The sequence below is a fragment of the Phasianus colchicus genome, chromosome 11 (genome assembly GCF_987193195.1).
Source record: "Phasianus colchicus chromosome 11, bPhaCol1.hap1.1, whole genome shotgun sequence".
Classification (NCBI taxonomy): Eukaryota; Metazoa; Chordata; class Aves; order Galliformes; family Phasianidae; genus Phasianus; species Phasianus colchicus.
In genome coordinates this window covers 12,303,977-12,323,745 of record NC_143446.1, presented here as the reverse complement: position 1 = coordinate 12,323,745, position 19,769 = coordinate 12,303,977, and the positions used below count along the sequence as shown (strand labels likewise).

Genomic DNA, 19,769 nt, shown 5'->3' with positions numbered 1-19,769 from the left:
GAATGGCTGCATCAGTGACAGCTCACGGGCTGCGCATGCTCCTGGGGCTTTCCAGAATGACACAAGAGGCAGAAGACAGTTTCTAAGGACTCAGCAGTTCTCCACTCAATTTTGGCCATAGGAATCCTCACTGGCTATAGTTACAGCTGGAGAAATAAAACTACCCCTTTTTAGATGGGCTGTCAGCAGGCTCCTGCCACTGGCTCTCCTCAAAGGCAGATCCAGGCACTGCCCAAGACTGAAGTCCCACGCTGCCAAGGCTGATTGCACCTCTGCTGCCATGCTGGGGAACATGCTTTAGAACCCAGCGGGCTGCTCCAAACCAGCTTACTCTTAGATTTCAGAAAATGCTGACCAAGATGGCGAAAAGGTATCAGCAGCACTGATGCATCATTGCTACATGAGAGAGAAAAAGGAATAACCTTTTTCTTAGCAAGCCCTTCCAACGCCCTGATCCTAGAGAGCAAGTGAATTTTTTGTCCCAGCAAATAACTGAACCTCAACTGAGACAGACAAGAAGTAAGTTCAGCAAGTGACCCAGTCACTCTGACCTGTGTGTTTGTCTGTTGCCACTACTATAACCATGGGATTTAGCAAGTGATCATGCTTTGTTTTGAAGAGAGGGAAACCAGTGGGACCAGAAGATTTCACATCAGATTTATGATGTTGCAGTCTGATGAGATGGAGCTGTTTATCCGCAGCATCTCAGGGATTCTCAGCAGCAGCGTTTGAAATGCCTTGGTGAAATAGTGTTGGTGTTAGTATCAAATTTACATGACAGATGTCTCTCAGTCCTGAAACAGGACACGCTGCATTAGTCTGCTCTGTATGTCTGCCAGGCAGGTCTGGCTTTGTACCAGATGCACTGGCATGAGCATCAGTGCCAGCAGTGCCCATGGCTTTGTTGTGGTTGTTGTCCTGTGCTACATCATGGTTGCTGGCACAGCCGAACAGGAACCTGGATGGAATTGTCTTCTCTGCTGTTGAGGATCAGACATCTTTCCCCTGGGCACAAGACCTGCACAGAGGCTGATACAAGAAGCTTCCACCATATATCCTGTGGCACCTTCCATTTCCTGAAACCACATCCAAAGCACCGAGTAGCTGTTTGCTGCGGGTGACATTCTGAGTACCGCACTGCAGAAAGGCAAAGATTGCAGTCAAGGCATGTTTTGTTAAGCAGTCTTGCACAGAAGAGACTAACTATTCAAGCCAGGAGATCAGAAGTTGAATCAGAAGAAATCTAAAGATTCCAGAAGAAATTGTTTCTTAAAAGGCCAATTACATAAACAGTGCTGCAGATATTAGACGCAGTGTTTACACACAAAATAATCCTTGGGGAGTGAAGGCTACCTAGAGAGTCTAAATTACAGAAGATGAATAAACTGTAAACTTTCCTGAATTTGCTTTATGCAATCTTAACCAGACAAAGTGGCCAATGCTTCCCTCTACGATTTCTTAATATCTGCACAAGGAAGAAGGACACAAAGTAGGAGTGAGAAGTGCTTCTTTTCCACCTCCATTTGAATGAGAAAGACACGAAAGAGAACTACAGTTGGGTTCCATTAAATCACTGGCATTTTTGACAAGTCCAAAGAGAATCTCTTAAGACTACATGAAGAAAATGCATCGAAAGGAGATGTTGCAGAGAGATCCAGATCCCTACTACAGATCATCAGCAAGCTATAACCATATCAGTGAGAGAGTCCTTAATAGTTCTCAACAGTGAAGAAGCAGAGATCAATACAATACAGACTAAGTTATTTAAACATGATGATCCATCATCATAAATCACAAGGGAGAGCAGGGTTCTGTTACATACTGGGCACTATCTGTTAGGAAAAACTGCAATCATATTCAATGGGACTGTAAATAGAAGACAAATAACTCCATATCACAGCTAAGAAATCGGGCAATGATAAAGTGATCTGCCCACCTTACAGGAAGTCACATCTGACCTTTAATCCTGAGTGGATAACAGAGGGATGTAAGTTCAGCTCATGTCACAAGCACTCATTGACCCTGTGTGCTACTCAGTGAGAACAACCCATTAAGTCACAGAAGGAAGGAACAGCAAGGCAGAACTGAGTTCATCTCAGTGATTAAGTTTATCTCACAAAACTGACAAGCATCACAACTCAAGGAATCAAGTAACTTCAAAACAAAGATGAGGTAAGGTATGGAAGCTACATTAGCTCTTACCCCTGCCTGAAGCAAACATGCATTTTAGCAAGTGATACATTTATTTGGATGTTCAGCCAACTAGAATTATTAAGGGTACTAGGGTACTAGAATACCCTCATATTCCCAGTACACAGGTACAATTGAGGCAATGCCAGTTAACTCATCTATCCAAGGGCAAAGAAGCTGTCACTGCCAGAGCCAAAATACAGGTGATCTTGAATCCAAACTCTGGATAGAACTGGACACTTTCCAGGTCTAACAGGAGATGTTTACAGGCTCAGGCAATATCATCCGAGTAACAGAGTATGGTTTGCAGAAGGCCTTTATCAGGCATTGGTGATACTAGAGATGAAGGTACAAACGACTTCATAGGCAAGGTTACAAAGGTGAGCCCATCATTTCCCCACCAACAAGGAACTCAGAAGCTCCTCCTACCTGCATCTCTCTCAACAGCGCTGTCACAGGTAGGTGAGGATTCATTTCTCTGGGATACCTTTGCACCACTTCGTAGCACCTTCTCAAGTATACCTCGGCCCTCTCGAAGCCTCTCCACTGACGTTGGGACCATCCTGCAACAAAAAAAACAGTAACGGCTGAGGACTGCTGTTACACAGTTGAAACCAATGTGACCAATGCACAAGGGGGCTGGGGGGGTCCTGGGTGTATTTACAAGATAGGTTTGTCTTTGAAGTCTCAAAGATTTCTACTGAAATTCACTGATATGAAGTCACTGCAGCTGCAAACATATACCATGGAATGGAGGGATCAGAGAATACCAGCTCTCTAAGACAGAGGAGGAATAATAAAATTCTGCACTGCTTTTGCAACACAGATAAGCTCCTGTGGAATTTTAGACTCTTCATCACTGGCTACTATGATAATGCTGCCCTGAGAAAAACAAGATCTTTTATCAGAAGTATGCTATAAACATTCAGCTCAGTAGATCACCTGATTACAGGACACTCTGTCCCAGAAAGTTGTTCCAAGATTCAACAGCATTCTGAAAACCTGTTGTTGTCTTAAAATTATGTGTAGTTATTTTACACAGATTACTTTTATTCAAACTAAAAAGAAGGAAAACCAGCATCTTATGATAATAAAATGTCAACATAGTAGTCAGATAATGCACTGTTCCTGGAGCAGAGCTACTGTGATCATTCTGTCCATTACTGCTACTTTGTCCCATTTATTTTGTGTAAAAACTCTCAAGATTGGTGCTAGACCTCATTTCGTCATTTGTTACAAGCATTTGGTCTAAAGCTGGAAAACAGAAGTGAAGTGGCTTTCCTAAAGCCAATCTACAGAAGCAGAGCCACTGACACACCCCAGCTCCCTGCCACGCACCTACCACGCACTGGACCATCCAAATCTCTTTAATGTTATATGTTTTAACCTGTAAAAACTTCCATCAGGGATTCATGATGCCTTATCCCAGACACTGAAAAATGTGTGCCCTAAAAACGCCCAAATATTATATGATTATATTCAAACATTACATCAAACATACTGCATATCATGCAAATATGCAGTCTAAGAATGTATGTCCTGTATTTAATATATATTTTTAAAGATATATTAAAAACTGTGCTTTACATTAGCTTTTAAAAATTTATTTAATAGCCCAGATATTGAAGTTCACCCCTCACTGAAGCAGAAGGGAGAAGGGGCCACAGTTCACACCTCATGGAGGTGAATGGGGTGAGGGGGTGAATTCACACCTTCGTTGCTGCTATTGTTTTGCTGGAGACAGTTTTCTGCAAGGCTGGGTTTACTGGGCAGCAGCACATCTGTTTACATTGTGATGGCTGTATCTTGGCAACTGAAAGAGACAGAAACTTAATTTTTTTTAAATGAAAGCTATTGGTAAATAGTGTAGAATTCAGCAAAAATCCGGACAAATGAAAATTAAGGCATGAAATTTTAGATCCCACCATTTTCTTCTTCCCTTGTATTACACTAGTGTGAATGTCTGGAAATGTATCAGAAATGTAAGCGCCCAGAGTTAAAGATGAGACTGGTTTGCAAGTTTAACTCTGTAACATGCAGCTTCTAATACCTGTTTCTTTTTCAAGTGGAAGGGGACTGTAAGATTGTTAGCCTTGATCATTAAAAGACAGAAGAACAGGGATTAAAAAAAAAAAAAAAGGCAGCACAGCTGCTTAATCCTATTTCAAAACACATCAGCATGGCTTCAACTTTTATATTCAGAGTCCTACGACAATATCATATTGAATCCCACAACTCTTGAAATCATGTGATAAACTGAAGCCAGAGCATCTGCTGAGGGGAAGCAGATGAAGCAAACAGAACAGAAAGCCCCATGCTGGAGCAAGGTTACCACAGACACTTCATCTCCAACTAAGACTTTTTTCCCATTCAGCTGGATTTTTCTTTCACCTTTTTGCTGGCAGAAAAAGGTGGCATGGGAGGAAAAGGGCAGGTGATAACAACACTTCCACAAAATAATCATGAACTAATCATCAGCTGCCTGTCCCAGCTGCTGTCAGTCCTGACTCCTGGCAGAAGGTCAGCAGGTAGACAGAGTGCTATCGCAAGATAAATGATTTCTCTTAAATTTTCACTGGAAGAGTGTGGATATTTGGGGTGGGGAAGGTCTGTAAAAAGGAAGAAAGCACATCTTATGATTCCTGTAAATTCATCCAAACCAATGTTTCTCAGATACTATGCACCTCACATTTCTTGCAGTCTTCAGCACCGCTCAGCCTCTTTTTTTATCTTCCCACACCCTGCCATGGCACAAGCAGTGACACAGCTGCACATGTGCCAAGTGAGTGCTACAAATGGCACGCCTGTACACCTGCACTCTCCACAAACAGACCATGAATAAAAGGCAGCAAAGCCACTGTACTACATCACTCCAGCTAGCAGAACATTCTAAATTCCAACCATCACCACGTATACAGACCATATGTACAGACTATACAACTCAATACTCTGCATTTCAGCACAGCAGTTTTTCATTTTGGTGATCAGGCATTACTATTAAAAGTCTTTGAAAACTTTGAAAACTTTCCCCATGTTAAATCTTCACACTGGAACACACCAGGGAGATTTTGTTACACTTTGGGCAAACTAACTGCAGCCTATTTGTGCAAGGCACAGGAAAGCTGAGGCTGTTCCCCTGTCCCTGCTTCTCACACGCGAGGTTGCGGAGGGCTCCATCAGCTTTCCCTTTCTGAAAAGACCAACTTTGTCTCACATACGTCTAAAACAGAGTGGAAATTCAACAACAAAAGACCTTTTAACCTAGACCTAGATTAAATTCTCATTACAAGTTAAGTCCTTCAAACTTGGGACCTTAAAAGGAAACTGGTGGAACAGAGAACTGTTTAACTTCATCTTTCAAGGCAGATTTTTGATATCTAAACTAAGAACTAAAGGGCATGCTGAGAAGGCTGCTGGTATTCTTCAGTTTAGCAATTAAGAAAGAGAACTATGCCAAGACACTCAACAGAATCCATCCCACTGCAATTACAGAACAACAGAAATGCCCTCCTCCCTCCCCCCCCTGGAGTTTGGTTCATCTCTGCAGAGCCTTGCTCGGAAGGATAACACTCACCACCTGCTGCTGATGTTCTCCTGGGATTTGCAGAGTGATGCTGAGGAACTAGTCCCCCTTGAGTCTGGCGGGCTGATGTCCTCTACATGAGGCAAGGAAGGATGAGAAGGGGAGAAGCCACTTTGTGGGGAGGACGGGGTTCGTACTACAGAGCCTGGCAGGCTGCTGGCATCTGTGTCAGTCCCAGAACCACTGCTGCCCTGCCGGGTAGGAGTCCCTGTGCATCGCACTGAATCGCCTCCCTCCTTGGCTTCCTGCTTCCTCTTGCGGTACTCTAGTAGAGATACCTGCAAGGAAAATGCAGCTATGAGTCAGGGAAAGCAAGGGACAAGGTTAGGGGAAAGAACATGCCTACACATCATTTTAAAAATTATTTCTCTTTGCAGATGAAACTTTAGAAGTTACGTTGGGACTATAAATCTTCCTGAATCTGCAGGCAATCTGGAAAAAGAGCTAAATGATTCAAATTTGGACCACTGCCCCACTTACCCACATTTACAACTGGTACTTCAGAAGAAATACATGGCTGGTTTGCTTCTGAAATTTCATACTGCTTCTCACCTTCTCCAGCACTCCGTGGTTTGTGACATAAGACAATGCATATCAGTACACCTGTACATCTCAGAAACCTGAGAATAAGAGCCTTCTTCACTGAACTGATTTTTAGAGAGTCCTGTTCACCAGTACCACTTCAGCCACACTGAACTGTGTAGGGGACCTGTGACTTGGCAGAGCTCAGCACAGAATTCTAGCCTGCTTAGAGCAGGTTCACACTATGGTGGTTCAGCAGTCAGTGTTGCACACTTCCAACATTATTACTTAAGTAAATTATATTCCTCTAATAAAGATGGTATATATTTTGTGCAAATCAGTCTCAGATTTGTAAAAGGTACAGATTAAAGTATCCCATGATGCTGTCTTGCATCACAGGACAGCAGGACCAAAACTACACAAGTATTTCCAGTTGAGTGCTTACCTTTCTGCCTGCCTCCCCTTATTATGAGGCATAGTCCCTCATGAAAGACTCACAGAAGGAAACTGCTGAAGAATTTAACTACAGTTCAATGTCTGCATACAAATCTTTGCAATGTTAAAGTGCTGAACAGGGTATTTCCAAAAGTAACTCAATGTATGAAGTTTTTAAGATAAGTGCAACCAAAAAAATCAATCATAAAAAAGATCTTCCAGCCACCTGGAGACTTGACCCAACTTGCCATACTTGCCAGAAAAGTCTGAGCACAGGGTAAGGCACTGATAAATACCTGCACAAGTGTATGTTTATCTGTCCTATCAGTATCTGTTTTTATCACAGCAATGTCTGATTATCACTTCTCCTCAGTTTTAGCTCCCTGTGGATCACTGGCTTACTACTAGAAACCAGTACTCACTTTCTATTAAACAATACTCCCATGCTTCTAGTTTCAAAGTGCTAAAGTTTACTAACAATCTTCACCTACTTTTCCTGTGCTACCTTCCTATATTATTAAGCCTTTCCAGCAAACAGCCCATATTTTCTTTCGAAATGTTGGGTTCTCCTTCCAAGTTACACCTCCACCAATAAAACAACTTGCACTTTGTTATTACTCTGGCTCTTGCCTCTCTTTAACAGCTGTTTATGAAGTCTACCAGCACTACGCTTCCCTTTCTGTGCTCCCCAGAAGAGGTATTTCTGATGTGATTTTGAAGCCCTCACCCGAACTCTCACATCAGAATCTTGTCTAAATGGTAGCTCCCTTTCTTTTAACCACTTTACTGATTCCGCCCAGGCACTGGACACCTGGATTACTTGCCAAGTTTATTTTAGTTATATTCCTCAAAAAAAAAAAAAAGCTTCATCTTTCCCTGCATGCCTTCCTCACGTGAAAGAATTTCTGCAGCCCTAGAATGTCTCATACAAGAATACTTGCCTTCTTCCTTTGTGGTGGATTCTGGGGAGCAGATCGGACGCCTTCACAAGCCCTCTCGCTGCAGGGAGACATGGATCCATGCGCTGTCTCTTTAAGCAGTCCTGACTCATGTCTGCTGAAATATCCTTCAGAAGGAGAGCTGCAGCATCCTGCTTCTGAGTTCACTGGCTTCCTGTCGCCCAGACAGGCAGATCCCCGCAACAAGCCATCTACACGTGGCATAGCGTTCAATGGGGAAAAGGCATACATTAAATTAAACTCTGTCCGAAAAGCCTGATCAGAGCTTCGTAGCAGCATCTGTGCTTCCCCACTTTTTCCTGGGAAGTTTGTCTCTGAAGTAGAGTTTATGGAAGGTTGTGGAGCCAGATCAGAGGATCCAAAGCTGAGCAGCGACGGCCGTTCCGGGCAGGTGTTTGCACTGGAATCCACATCAGATCGGAGGCAGAGCTACAAAATCCAGGAAGGCCATAGGATGGGGTAGGAAGTCAGGAAAAGGATCAGGATCAGGCAGGGATTGGGAGAGAAACTTAAGTCAGAAAACATTCTGTACAATGCGAATTTCCTGCTTTCCAGCTGCTTTTTGTTTTTAATCACCCTTTTGACACTGTGCGGCACTGTTCTGTTTGTTCTAGAAGGGAATGACTGGGACTAAATAGTAATCCAGTTTAGCTGTCTAGTACAAGATGCCCTTTCTCCCTTTAAAAGTCTTAACGCAGCAGAGGGCAAGACTCAGCATTATCCCTGTCCAGTCAATGAAAGGGAAAAAAAAAGCATCTTTGATCACCCCAAATGTCCCAGAGCTGACATTAACAGTTCATGCTAGCTAGGTTCACTCTCAGGAGAAAACAGAAGAGATTTGGTGTTCGTTTGCTGTTTTATTGGCCAAGTTCTTGAATGCCCCAAGGCAACCACTACTGACTCCCTAACAATATGATGTCCAGAATCCCCAAACCAGTTGTTTTCACATCTCATTTTCAGCAATCTCTAACAATAGTCCATTCATTTAATTTATACTGCATTTCTACATTTTACATTCTCTAACAAAGGCGTAACGGCATCATCTTTGCACTGTCATAGTTTCTGAACACTAGGCACTGATACAATGGTATATCCATGTTACTACTTTAAGTGCCAAAAACCTCCCAGGCAAAGGAATAAATGATGGTCTCCTTCACCGTGTCGTCAAGATCTCAGACAATGAACATAACTGACACGACTTCATGTTCTTTGCAGGACTACAGTGCTTAGTGAAAACACAGCAGCACCAGGCACCAGATCCGCCCTACTGCAGCTGCTGAAGTATTTTTCCTCTTGTTTTACAGCCCCAATAATCTGCCACACTAGAGATGAATGTGTATTTTCCACTGTGAAACAGTTTCAGACTATTTCACCTCGTGTTTCACAACAGGCCAGCAGCTAAATAAAGTACTACTATCTCATGCCTCTTCAACATTTTAAGACTGCAAGTGAACAAGACATAAATCAAGGCTGAAAAGGGCAGGTCAGGTGCCCCTACTCTGCCTCCATAAGCTAGTCTAATTAACCAACTCTTTCCTATTTCTTCCCCAGTTGTCATTTTGCTGCTACTTACTAAGTATCACACACCACTCATTTCCTGGGCTGGGGCTGATGCTATTTCCAGCAACCCCACATCTCTTGTCTATATCTCAGTAACTGAGGTATACCAGGTCTTTACACAACCTGTTTCCTACCAATGTCAACAAACGAATAATCAAACAAATGAATAATTCGTCTTCAGTTAATTTCATTTTGCTTTGTTTTCTCTCTAGTGATAATCCTGAAAAGCCTGCTCAGTCTTATCACAACTAATGTTCCACCCTTGTTCCCAACAGCCCCAAACTTCTCACCCCTCCCATCTCACTGAGGCCTCAAATAAACACTAGCACACATGCTCTTCATTTCGAACACAACTGAGGTAGTGATACCTACCTCAGGTGACATGGACTCAGGTCTATGCGCAGGGGAACTCTCAGGGGAGGATACGTTCTGAAGGGAGGGAAAGCATCTTGTTATTCATATAGATGAGCACTCAAGAAGCAAAATGAAGTCAATTAAAAACAAGCATAGAGGTTAGCAGTGGCTACTCTAAGCAAAGGCTATCCCAGGAACTGGCCCATAATTCATGCTAACTCTGTCAAGTTCAGCGGTTTCTATGGCTCTATGATTCGATGATTCCCCAGCAAGCCAGCAGTACATCATCACCTGCTCACTCGAGGAGGCTTGTAAACCAATAAAAGAATCACTGTAGTTTTCTTCTCACAATGCTATACGGCCACAGGACTAAAGTAAAAACCTTTGAATGAGTTTATTTTGTGAGACATATTCTCTCAAGTTAGAATGAAGAACTAAATGAAACAGACATGACATTAAAACAGACTTGTTATGAACGAGCTGTGTTTAGAGAAATGCGGAAATTTGAACAAAGCTGCCTATGGTCTAGAGGGAAAAAAGGTAAATGGGGCAAGCATATACAAACATAGTGAAATACAGGCTTCTAACATTGCAACCAACATGCTAAGGTGAGACTGAAAATCAGTGATTAGACTGTGGAGGTGCAGAAATATTGTTCTGATCTACTACCTCAACCACAGCAAAAGTAAGGACAATTTACAATTAAGCTCTGTGCCTGAAACAGCCTTTCATCTCTCTCCTCAGTGCTCCACAATCTTCCCTGCTGACCTCCACAGATATGCCTTTCAGACACCTTACAAAAAAACAGTTCTCAAAGAAAATAATCAGAAGCACACTAAGCTAAAAATACCACAAAGGACTTCTTGCTCTGCTGCAAAGCAGATGAGGGAGCAAAACAGTCTCCAGTATAGAGCAGTCTGTCACTGCACAGAATTATTTTTAATAGTTTTAAATGGCAGAGTCTGAGCAGCAGACTTTTTTTTTCTTCAAATTTTTAAATGAAAATATGCAATACTATAAACTAAAAATAAACTACAAACAGCACAATTCCTATTCACATAAAGAAATGCAACACAAAATGGAGGTGGAAAGTCCTGGCTGGATAGATTCACATAACTCTCGCTCAGTTGAGAGCAAGGAAATCCACCTAAATAGCCTGCTCAGTACTTCTGCACATAAGGAAGCTGTCATGAAATCAAAGGCATAAAGTACTGACTTGCTACACCAGTAAGAAAAAGGAGAAATGAAGAACACAGGGGAAAGCGATGTAAAATATTTCTACCATATTTTGGATGATTGAAATCTGTCGAGGGAAAAAGAAGCTGAGGATGTGTCAGACAGCCTACGGAAACTAGAACACTGTTACACTCTTTGGAAGAGACATGGAGGACTGGGAACCACATGGGCAATGAGAGATGAAGGAGGGAAGATGACTGAAGAACACTGAAGATCCTGCAAATTATGGGAGTCGTAGAAATGAAGAAAAGAACCAATCTAATATTACTGATGTGATGTGAGGGGAGGCTGGGCTGCTACGAGGTTTGAAATTTAATGGAGAAAGAAATTTGCTACGGACAGAAGTGGAGTAGAAGAAAAAGGCAGCAGTACTTGAGTCTGCCATCATGATGCTGCTCAGGAAGATAGTTGCATACTAAAAAAGGAAGGTGCGTCTAATGCTACCTCTGTGGCTTATCTTCCAGTTCCTCTCTTTTTGGCATTTCGAGCCTCCAGTTGGATTTACCTCAAACTGTAGTGGAGTATTGCAGCGACTAGCAGCCAGAGAAGGAATTGGTGAGAACATCACACCATAACCATTGCGACTTTCCTCCTCTCCTGGCACAGATGAGCAGGGCGTAGCCAGCTGTGGGCTCACTGAGCCAGGAACTGAAGGGATGGGAGGCGGAGGGGTAACAGGAGACAGAGGCCTCAGCAGCTTCTTAACGTTCTGCTCCATCAAGTAGCGAGACTTCCATTTCTTCAGGGGACTCAGCAAATCTGAAAAATAAAGTGAACTGAGGATAAGACTGCACCATGAACAACTGCAAATCACACACCATCTCCTTTCCCCTGCTCCCAACCCAAATGGAGCCCATGAATCTCCAACACTGTCATGAAAGAAAAGAAAATATTTCAGCTAGTAGAAAAGAAGCACAAGAGGGAGCTAGGGGCACAGGAGCCAGGAAGGCATATAGTATAGGGGAGGGTCAGAAGGAAACGTCAGTATCACTGCTATGAACAAATCACAAACAGCAGTTTTCATTACTTGAACCCAGTAGTTCAAGTTCAACCCTATATGAAATATCAATGCAGTTCAAACATATTTTACTCCCACAAAAGATTAATCCCTTTCCATAATATCTTTTTTGATGTGCAGTTAAAAAAAAACCTAACAATTAAGTAAATCTTGCAGCTTAGTTGTTTGCTTCTTCAGGTATTTCTCAGGGATGTGCTTTTAATGGTTCTAGCACTCTGTTCGTTTCTCAATAATTTAACTTTTCAATAATCACTTTTTTATTATCTGCATATTATCTAGCTTCCTGCCTGTCATTCTTGGACATTCAGGTGGATCTTCTCAACTTCTTTCTCCGCAGAAAGATTCAGACAAAATACTTAACCATCCTGCTGCTTTCCTCACAGATTTGAGCTCCTCCATCTTTGAGATTGATTTGCTCATTACATACATGCCTCTCAGACTTTGCTACATCTTTCTATAGTCAGCAGATTTTTTGTCCATCTAACAGCATCCTGCTGAAAAGAGATTAAATTGTACTTCCCCTCCCACCACTGGACAAATGATTACGTGACACTGGGGTCAATGATGCAAGATAAAGTGATTGCCTTTTCATAGGAAAATACTGAGAAATTTAACATATGATGCTCAAAGCTAGAATGCGTCTACAGAAATTTGAATGAATGGCAAAGTAACATTCTCACCTGTCAGAAAGATGTACCATGAAGCAGCAGTACACATTAAGATGTCAACCTGTAAAACTGCCTTTGTTATTCAGCAGCTTCCCCAGCTTCACTCAAGTGCCCTCATGGTGCTCAGTACTCACCTGTGTCATCTTTGCAGATGCTGGAAGAACTGCTGTTCTCGTTACTTTGGTATAGACATTGGGTCCTGTTCTCTTGTGGAGCTGGTGAGGTCTGAGTCATCCCCTCTTCCAGGGCTTGTTTGATCCAGCGCTGAAACGGAACGAGACTACATAAACGTGCAACCCCTCCAGTACTTTCCATGTAATCTTGCAGGATGTACTTCAACTCCTACACTACTGTGCAGTGGGGCAAACTGCTCAGAACATTGAGATTACCTTCTTCACACATACTAACAGCTACTGTGATGGATCTGACTACGTGCTCTTGATGAAATGTATACTAGCGACAAGTCTTCAGCAATAACAAAAGTAAAAAACAAACAAAAAACAAATTATAAATAAAATTTAAAAAGCTGGCAGCCAAGAGCTACTAGAAACAAGCTTCATTAATAAAAATGAGTTGTATCTTAAAACCTTGTTTTTTGCAAAATCTTGTTTCCTGCTAAGGAGCATGAGCACACTGCCTCACTAAGGCATATTAGCGCCTTACATAGATTCTGCTCTAACAATTCCCCTGAGAAATGGCTGAGCTTAGTCACATAGTTCTTCCAGCACTGTGCTTGCTTCCAGGCAGAAAAAAAAGAACAGAAACATCTGATAAAACACAAGCAGCAGTTTTCAAGGGGGGGTTAGAACAAAAAGAAAGAAAAAAAAAGGAATCTTTTCTTCAGCTACTAATAAAAGAGATAAAAATCACGGCGGTCTTTAGAACATGGATGTGAACTTGAAGACTCATCAAACGAGCTGTTACAGTGGCTGTGCTAGCTCCATGTCTTGATCCAAACCAACTCCTGATGGCAGGCAGGAAACCTTCAGTTACTTTATTATAAAAAATAAATACAAAATGGAGAACAAAAAGGTAATTCAGCCAGATGACAGGAGGCAGATTACCCACGAGATTCACTTCACAAGTCTTTTATTCTCCAAGAAAGGTTTAAGATCATAACTTTGCTTTTCAGTAACCCAGTTAGTTCTTCTGTACATCAGCAATGTGTCTTATCAGAGTTACACATATGTAGTGTATGATTCCTCAAGCTACCATGGAAGTGTGTCAGAAACTCAGTGGTCACAATTCTTTAAAGTAAAGGTGAAGAGCAGGATCTATTCTGATGGCCTTCATTACCGTGCAGCAGACACTTTCTTTGTTCAAATCTATCTCAGCGAATTACACTGCAGCCACTACAAAGGGTGTGGAGTGCTAGCCAGTCATTGTGGAGCACTGCTACCTCAAATGTGGCATCTGATCTGCCAGTTCAATTTCCCTGTAAGGTTCAGATATTGGCATGCTTTGGATGCAAGTTGAGATCAGCTTAGTTTTTTGGCACAGTTCTCAGTAGATTAAAGAAGAAACCTGCAGACAATCCAAGAAAATACATGTGATCTATTTGAGCGACCTTTATAAATCATCATTCCTGACTGAATAATCAAGAAGAAACAACAAAGATCAGGTCATAGGAGAGTAATATCATCAAGTTCTGGACCATTTCTAGACCTTAGCTAGCTGAAAAGGAGGTCTTCCTTGTGAGAGCTTTCTGAACATTCCTGAGCACGAGAAGCAGACCTTTTCCTACATCTCCAGGCTCTCAGTAGCAGTGATAAAAACACCAAATGCTAGCAAGCAGTCTTTTCCGTGGAAAAACTGGGGAACTCCTATAAAGCAGATGAAAATCCTTATTAGAGCAGTTATAAATTATTTTATTTCAAAAAGTAGAAATGTATTAAAAAATCTGCAACATAGGTTCTGGACACCGAATCCTGCAATGTTTCACTAATTATTTAGGTAACAGAACAGGCAGTGTGCTTAAGTTTTCAGATTATGTCAGCCTAGGAGGAACAAGAACATGCTAGGAGACAGCATTCAACATTTTCTTTGCAAACTGGGAAATGGATGGGAAAAAACAGGACACAGCTCAATACAGACTAGAAGAAAATACCATACAAAGGCAGAAACAATCACTTCTAAAATTATGGCCCTGAAAAAAATGGATTTTTTGTAACAAACATGGTAAATCACAGACTGAACAGGTCTAAATCAACCTGTCAAAAGAAAATTCAGTTGTCATACTGGGAAGCACAAATAGGTATAGGCTACATGACACAAAGTAGCTTTCTGCTTTATTCAGCATTGAGAATGCCTGAGCTGCAAAACAATGTTCACTGACTTCAAAAAGACGTGGAGCAAATGAAAGAAGTCCATAGTGAGACTATTCCATTCTCTCTCAAGGAGTCACAATTACTGTATGACTAGAAAATAGCCAAAGGTAACAAAAGATGCATGGGAAGATTGCCCATGGAAGCAAACAGGACTTTGTTCCCATGAGTATATATGAACCATCAGAGCTGTATCTACGAAGGAAATAATGAGGAGAGACTTTTTTTTTCCCTAAGCATGTGTTAGCATAAGGCAACAAATTGGCTGGAGGTGAGAATAGCGAAGTCCAAAACTTCTCTTTGGAATAACTCCTGCAAAAGAGGGCAAGGAAACCAGGACGTGGTGCCTAACTTTGAGGGCCACCAAGACTGCGAGATCAGAGAGGATTTCCATAAAGTTGCTCTCAGGTAATTAATTATACAGGAACTGGAAAAGCCTCTGAGCAAAGCTGACAGGTGACAAGCAAGATGGATTCAGATAGTAATGTGACTGAACTACTGTTTCCCTGTAGATGGGTAAATGCTAGCATTTGCTGGCCACATACCACCTCTGGAGAAACAAAATACTCAGCTGGACTCAGCTTAGGCTTCCTACAGGGCCACAAATAGACAGCTATTTTGTGATCCCAAAAAGAGAGCCATGGGCTTGCTCTTGTGAAAGGCTCTGCTAAATAACACAGGCTCTCCAAAGAGAGCAGAACCTGACTGAAGCACTATATTCCCAAGGTGTTCTGGAACACTGTCCTACCCCCACAACACCAATCATCTTCTGGCTGTGAAAGTAGTGAGGAAATGCACTCTAAAGGTAACAATTAAACCCCTCAAATCAGGTATGCTGGATAATAAACAGCCACTACAGGTGCAAAAATAAATGCTTCAAAGGAGATCACAGAACAGTTCTGCTACAGTAAAAAGCAAGGATGAAGACCTGAACCCTGGATAGGAGAGGGTCAGCAGTCACCACCTACAGACTGCCTCAAGACACCAGAGAAGGCCAGCTCAGCACGAATACATGGAAACAGGCTCAAAGAGAACAGGACAGATTTACGATCACGCCAGTAATAGCATGATGAGTATACAGCCCCCAAAGGTAAGACATGAGCAAACATACCTTTTTACAGGAGCTGTAAATTCCATCCAACAGAAAGGGCCTTCGACGCCTCTCCGGGTTGAAAGGTGATCCAAAACGAATGTAGTGTTTAGGTGTGGTACAAATTAGCGGGGAGTGGATGAGACCTGGCAACATATTTAGAGTTGTTGCCAAAACTGTTGGGTCTGTAGTAATGCGCAGAGGGCATTCAATAGGGCACTCCTGCTTTTCTGCCTTGTCATTCAGCCATTCCGTAACAAGATACTGAAGGAGAAAACACACGTCAATGCAACTAGCACAGAGGAAGAAGAAAGGTGATATGGCACAAAGGCACACAGGAAAGCAATCTTGGGGTCAGCTTGTATGCTAAAACCTCCTTATATTCCTCAACAGGAAAGAACACAGCCACAATTCTGCTGCATCAGTTACAATTCTTATCTATTGTAGGCACAGCGTCAGTTAATCCTGTTTTATAGAAGTAGCACAATTTTACCTTCATTAATATTATTAGAAGGTTCACCTAGAATTTGACTGCCTTGTTCTAAGCCAGTTTCTAGCTGCAAGCCTAACTGTATTCATAGCTATTTATTTATTCCCAGTACATTCTATCTTCTGCAATCTCTCATTTCCCTGAAAAACTTCTCCCAGCTTGCACATTTTAATCTGCAGTCACATTTCCCTCTCAGTCTTCAGTTCTACCAAGCTGAAAGCTAACCTATTCCATTTTGTTCTAAACAAATATCCCCCATCCTGCTGTCCCCACCCATCCATAAAAGATGCTGCCTCTGATCTCCATACCCAATATACTGCTATGCTATTCTAAACTTATATTCCTCCTAACTCTTACTACATAATGGCTCAACTTTTCTCTCTTCATCCTCTTGGCAGTATACACGAGAGAATTTCTACTATCCTTTGCAGGATGCAATAACCTATAATTAATTCTGGTGGTTTTATTGTTGTTTTATTTTTTTTTAAGCAAGTCTCTTTTCATCTCTGTGCTGTTTGATTTAATGTAAAATTCTTGGTTGACAGCCTTTTCCTCCTTGCTTCCAATACACTGAAAGCATGGAGAAAACTTCTCAAGACTGTATGCATGCAGTTCATGAATTGTTTTCTCCGAGAATTGCCTAGCACCTTACAAATGACTGGGTAATACCTCAAGCTTAGTGTGCCCCCAAAGAGCACAGTCTTTTCTTCAGCCTCTCTTCCTTACCACAGACATTACCAGACATTACTTTTTGCTTTCTCAATCAGGGCTCACCCTCCACCACCCAATTCCTTATAATGACAATCCCCCTACAACCCTTTTGTCAGGACCCCTCAAGCTGGAAGTAGTTACCTCCCCACAAAGATAAAGCTGTACGATTTGTCTCTTTCTAGGCTCTTTGCTATACCCAATAGTGAGACCATTTCTACTGCACCTCAATCAGCCTGCTGATATCTAAGTTCTATGTAGACTAACTGCATTGATCTGCTACTCATTTCTTGGTCTTTGTACGGCACTGAGCAGCCATCTGACTCATGATGAGGGCTCTTAGACACTACAAGAGAAAAAATAAAGCCAATGTAAAATCAGATCATTCTGAGTGTTCTGAAGAAGAGTTTCCCCTGAGCCAACTTTTCCCTAAAGTCCACAACAAAGCACCTACTTTTTCCCTGTCCAGTTTGAGTACTTGATCATATTTACCTTTTTAGTTTTGGGGTACTTCACTGCAGTCCGATTAGATTGAGATCCTGCAGCCAGGATAACAGTTGGGTCAGATCCCATCAACTGTCTGCCTTCTCCTGGACCTTCTACACTGGTGACATCTGTTGTGGTTACCAAGTTGGCAGTGCTTCCCTCCTCTGAGACAGCCTGTACAAGTTCAGCTTGCTGGGAATTGGCTTGTTTCTGTCTTCTCAGTCTTTGTGCTGAACTGGTCCGGTATCGAGAGAATCGACTTTTTGGTCGCGGCCTGGAGGGTTTTGCTGGAGCAGGTTTAGTAACTGTTTTTTCTGGGACAACATCCTACAAAATAAATTGTCATCAGTCCAAGCACCATTAGGAGCCTTCTATTTCTCTTCTAAAAGACTGACACACACTATTATTTCCTTTGCTGTGTTCTTAAGAGGTCAGCTAATATACTGGTCTTAAGTAAGACAGCAGCATTATTCAACTTGCTATTTGTCTTAAGGCAACTATGCTCACCTCTGATCTGAGTTGGCAAGCATCATTCTAGGCAAGTATCTGTGAAAATACCTAGGTAAAACATCTGGTGTATAATGGGAACACACGCACTGAATGTAGACAGGAAAAAAAATAAAGCAAGCAAAAAACCCTCCCAAAAAAACAAGCACAAAGAAAAAGGAAAAGACCTCCTAATATATGCTGCCCACTGAGTGAAGGAGCTAGGCTTAAATCTACCCAAATAAAAGTGCCACCTAAGAAAAGCCTTCTTACATTCAAACTGAGGGCACAAAAAAATGCAGGCTCTTTGCAGCAGCACCTAGTGGGAAGACGAGATAACATATATACGTATATTCAGACTGCATAAAAGGCAAAAGTTCTTCACCACGAGAATTGGATGACTGGATCCAAAGGACGTGCAATCTCCATCCTTGGAAGTATTAAAGACAAGACAGGGTAAAACACAGGGCTACATGATTTGACCTCAAAGCCAGCCCTGTCTGGGTGAGAACAGTCTAGAGACACTCTGAAGTTTCTCCCAGTCCTGATAAGACAAGCTGCTTATGGGTTTGGTATGCAGGCTCTAACACATCTTTATCTTACCGCTACTACTTGTGAAGACCGCCTTGTGTTCACCCCAGTACTGCTGTTACTGCTAGAGACATTTGAAGCAGCAGTGGCACTCAGTGTTGAACTTGCATCCTCAGTTTCAGGAGTTTCTGTTTTTACTTCCTCCAGCTCAGGAGTCTCAGAATTGATGCTGACTTCAGCATCAGTGCTATTCCGGTCCGATGGCTGCTCTCGTCTCCTCTTTCTCTTTTCCAAGTTTTCAAACATGTGCATGATGGCTTCTACCTTCCTATCTTCCCGGGACTAGAACACAAAAAAGTAAATCAAAGTTAGCACTGCAAATCATGGACACAGCAGAATGCAAGAACAGATATGGGATGCAGAGCAGCCAAGAGAACAACTGCTGAACAGCAGTGAACCAAGAGCAAGATTGGGAAAAGACGAGGCTTTCTTTTCTTTTTTCCTTCAAGTATTCGTGTTTTTTAATGTAGCAAATTTCATAGAATACTGACAATGTAATTATGCATTCATAGAGTAATAAGAACTAGATTTTGTTCTTAAATAGGATCACTTATATACTACTGAGTTACATTTATAAAATAGCCAAAAGGAAATGCGATTTAAGAACTAAAAACTGTGAGAAAGAATGGAGTGAAAAGATGACCTGGAAACAAATGGATCTGCTTGCTAATGAAAAAACATTAGAAGCAAACATAAGCCAGAGGCAACAGAAGTAAGAGAATCAGTAATTTTCAGCAAGCACAAAACTACCACACAAATTGCCAAGAGATCATCCAGCTCAAAATAAAAGCTTATGTCCAAGCAGCTTACACAGCGGGTAAGAAAAACAGAACATAAAAGAGCAGGGAGCCAAGGAGATATTTATTAGGTAAACAGACAACAGGAAATCTTATCACCTAGCTGTGTCAGAAATAATTGTTAATTCCAAATGTAAAAGACCCAGTACAATAATGCTGCAGAGCCTGGCAGACAAGGCAAGTGAATTTTTCAAGAAGAAGCAGGTGGGATCAGGTGCCTTCTAGGAACTGCCATGGGGGAGGAAGTGTCTTAAAGTACACAGCAATACTAA

General features: G+C 41.9%; 1 protein-coding gene across 3 annotated transcripts in view; it reads right to left on the bottom strand.

Moving 5' to 3' along the window:
* The window catches only part of SETD5 (SET domain containing 5), a 60,760-nt gene that overhangs the window by 2,796 nt on the left and 38,195 nt on the right, over positions 1-19,769 (bottom strand). For all 3 annotated transcript variants that reach the window (XM_090148280.1, XM_031607161.2, XM_031607169.2), the window contains 9 exons: positions 18,713-18,982; positions 17,630-17,950; positions 15,961-16,203; positions 12,660-12,789; positions 11,345-11,598; positions 9,622-9,678; positions 7,672-8,118; positions 5,765-6,051; positions 2,620-2,753 (listed from right to left, as the gene is read on the bottom strand). In XM_090148280.1, coding sequence (XP_090004406.1) covers positions 2,620-2,753; positions 5,765-6,051; positions 7,672-8,118; positions 9,622-9,678; positions 11,345-11,598; positions 12,660-12,789; positions 15,961-16,203; positions 17,630-17,950; positions 18,713-18,982 — 2,143 coding nt within the window. The remainder of the gene's footprint in view (positions 1-2,619; positions 2,754-5,764; positions 6,052-7,671; positions 8,119-9,621; positions 9,679-11,344; positions 11,599-12,659; positions 12,790-15,960; positions 16,204-17,629; positions 17,951-18,712; positions 18,983-19,769) is intronic.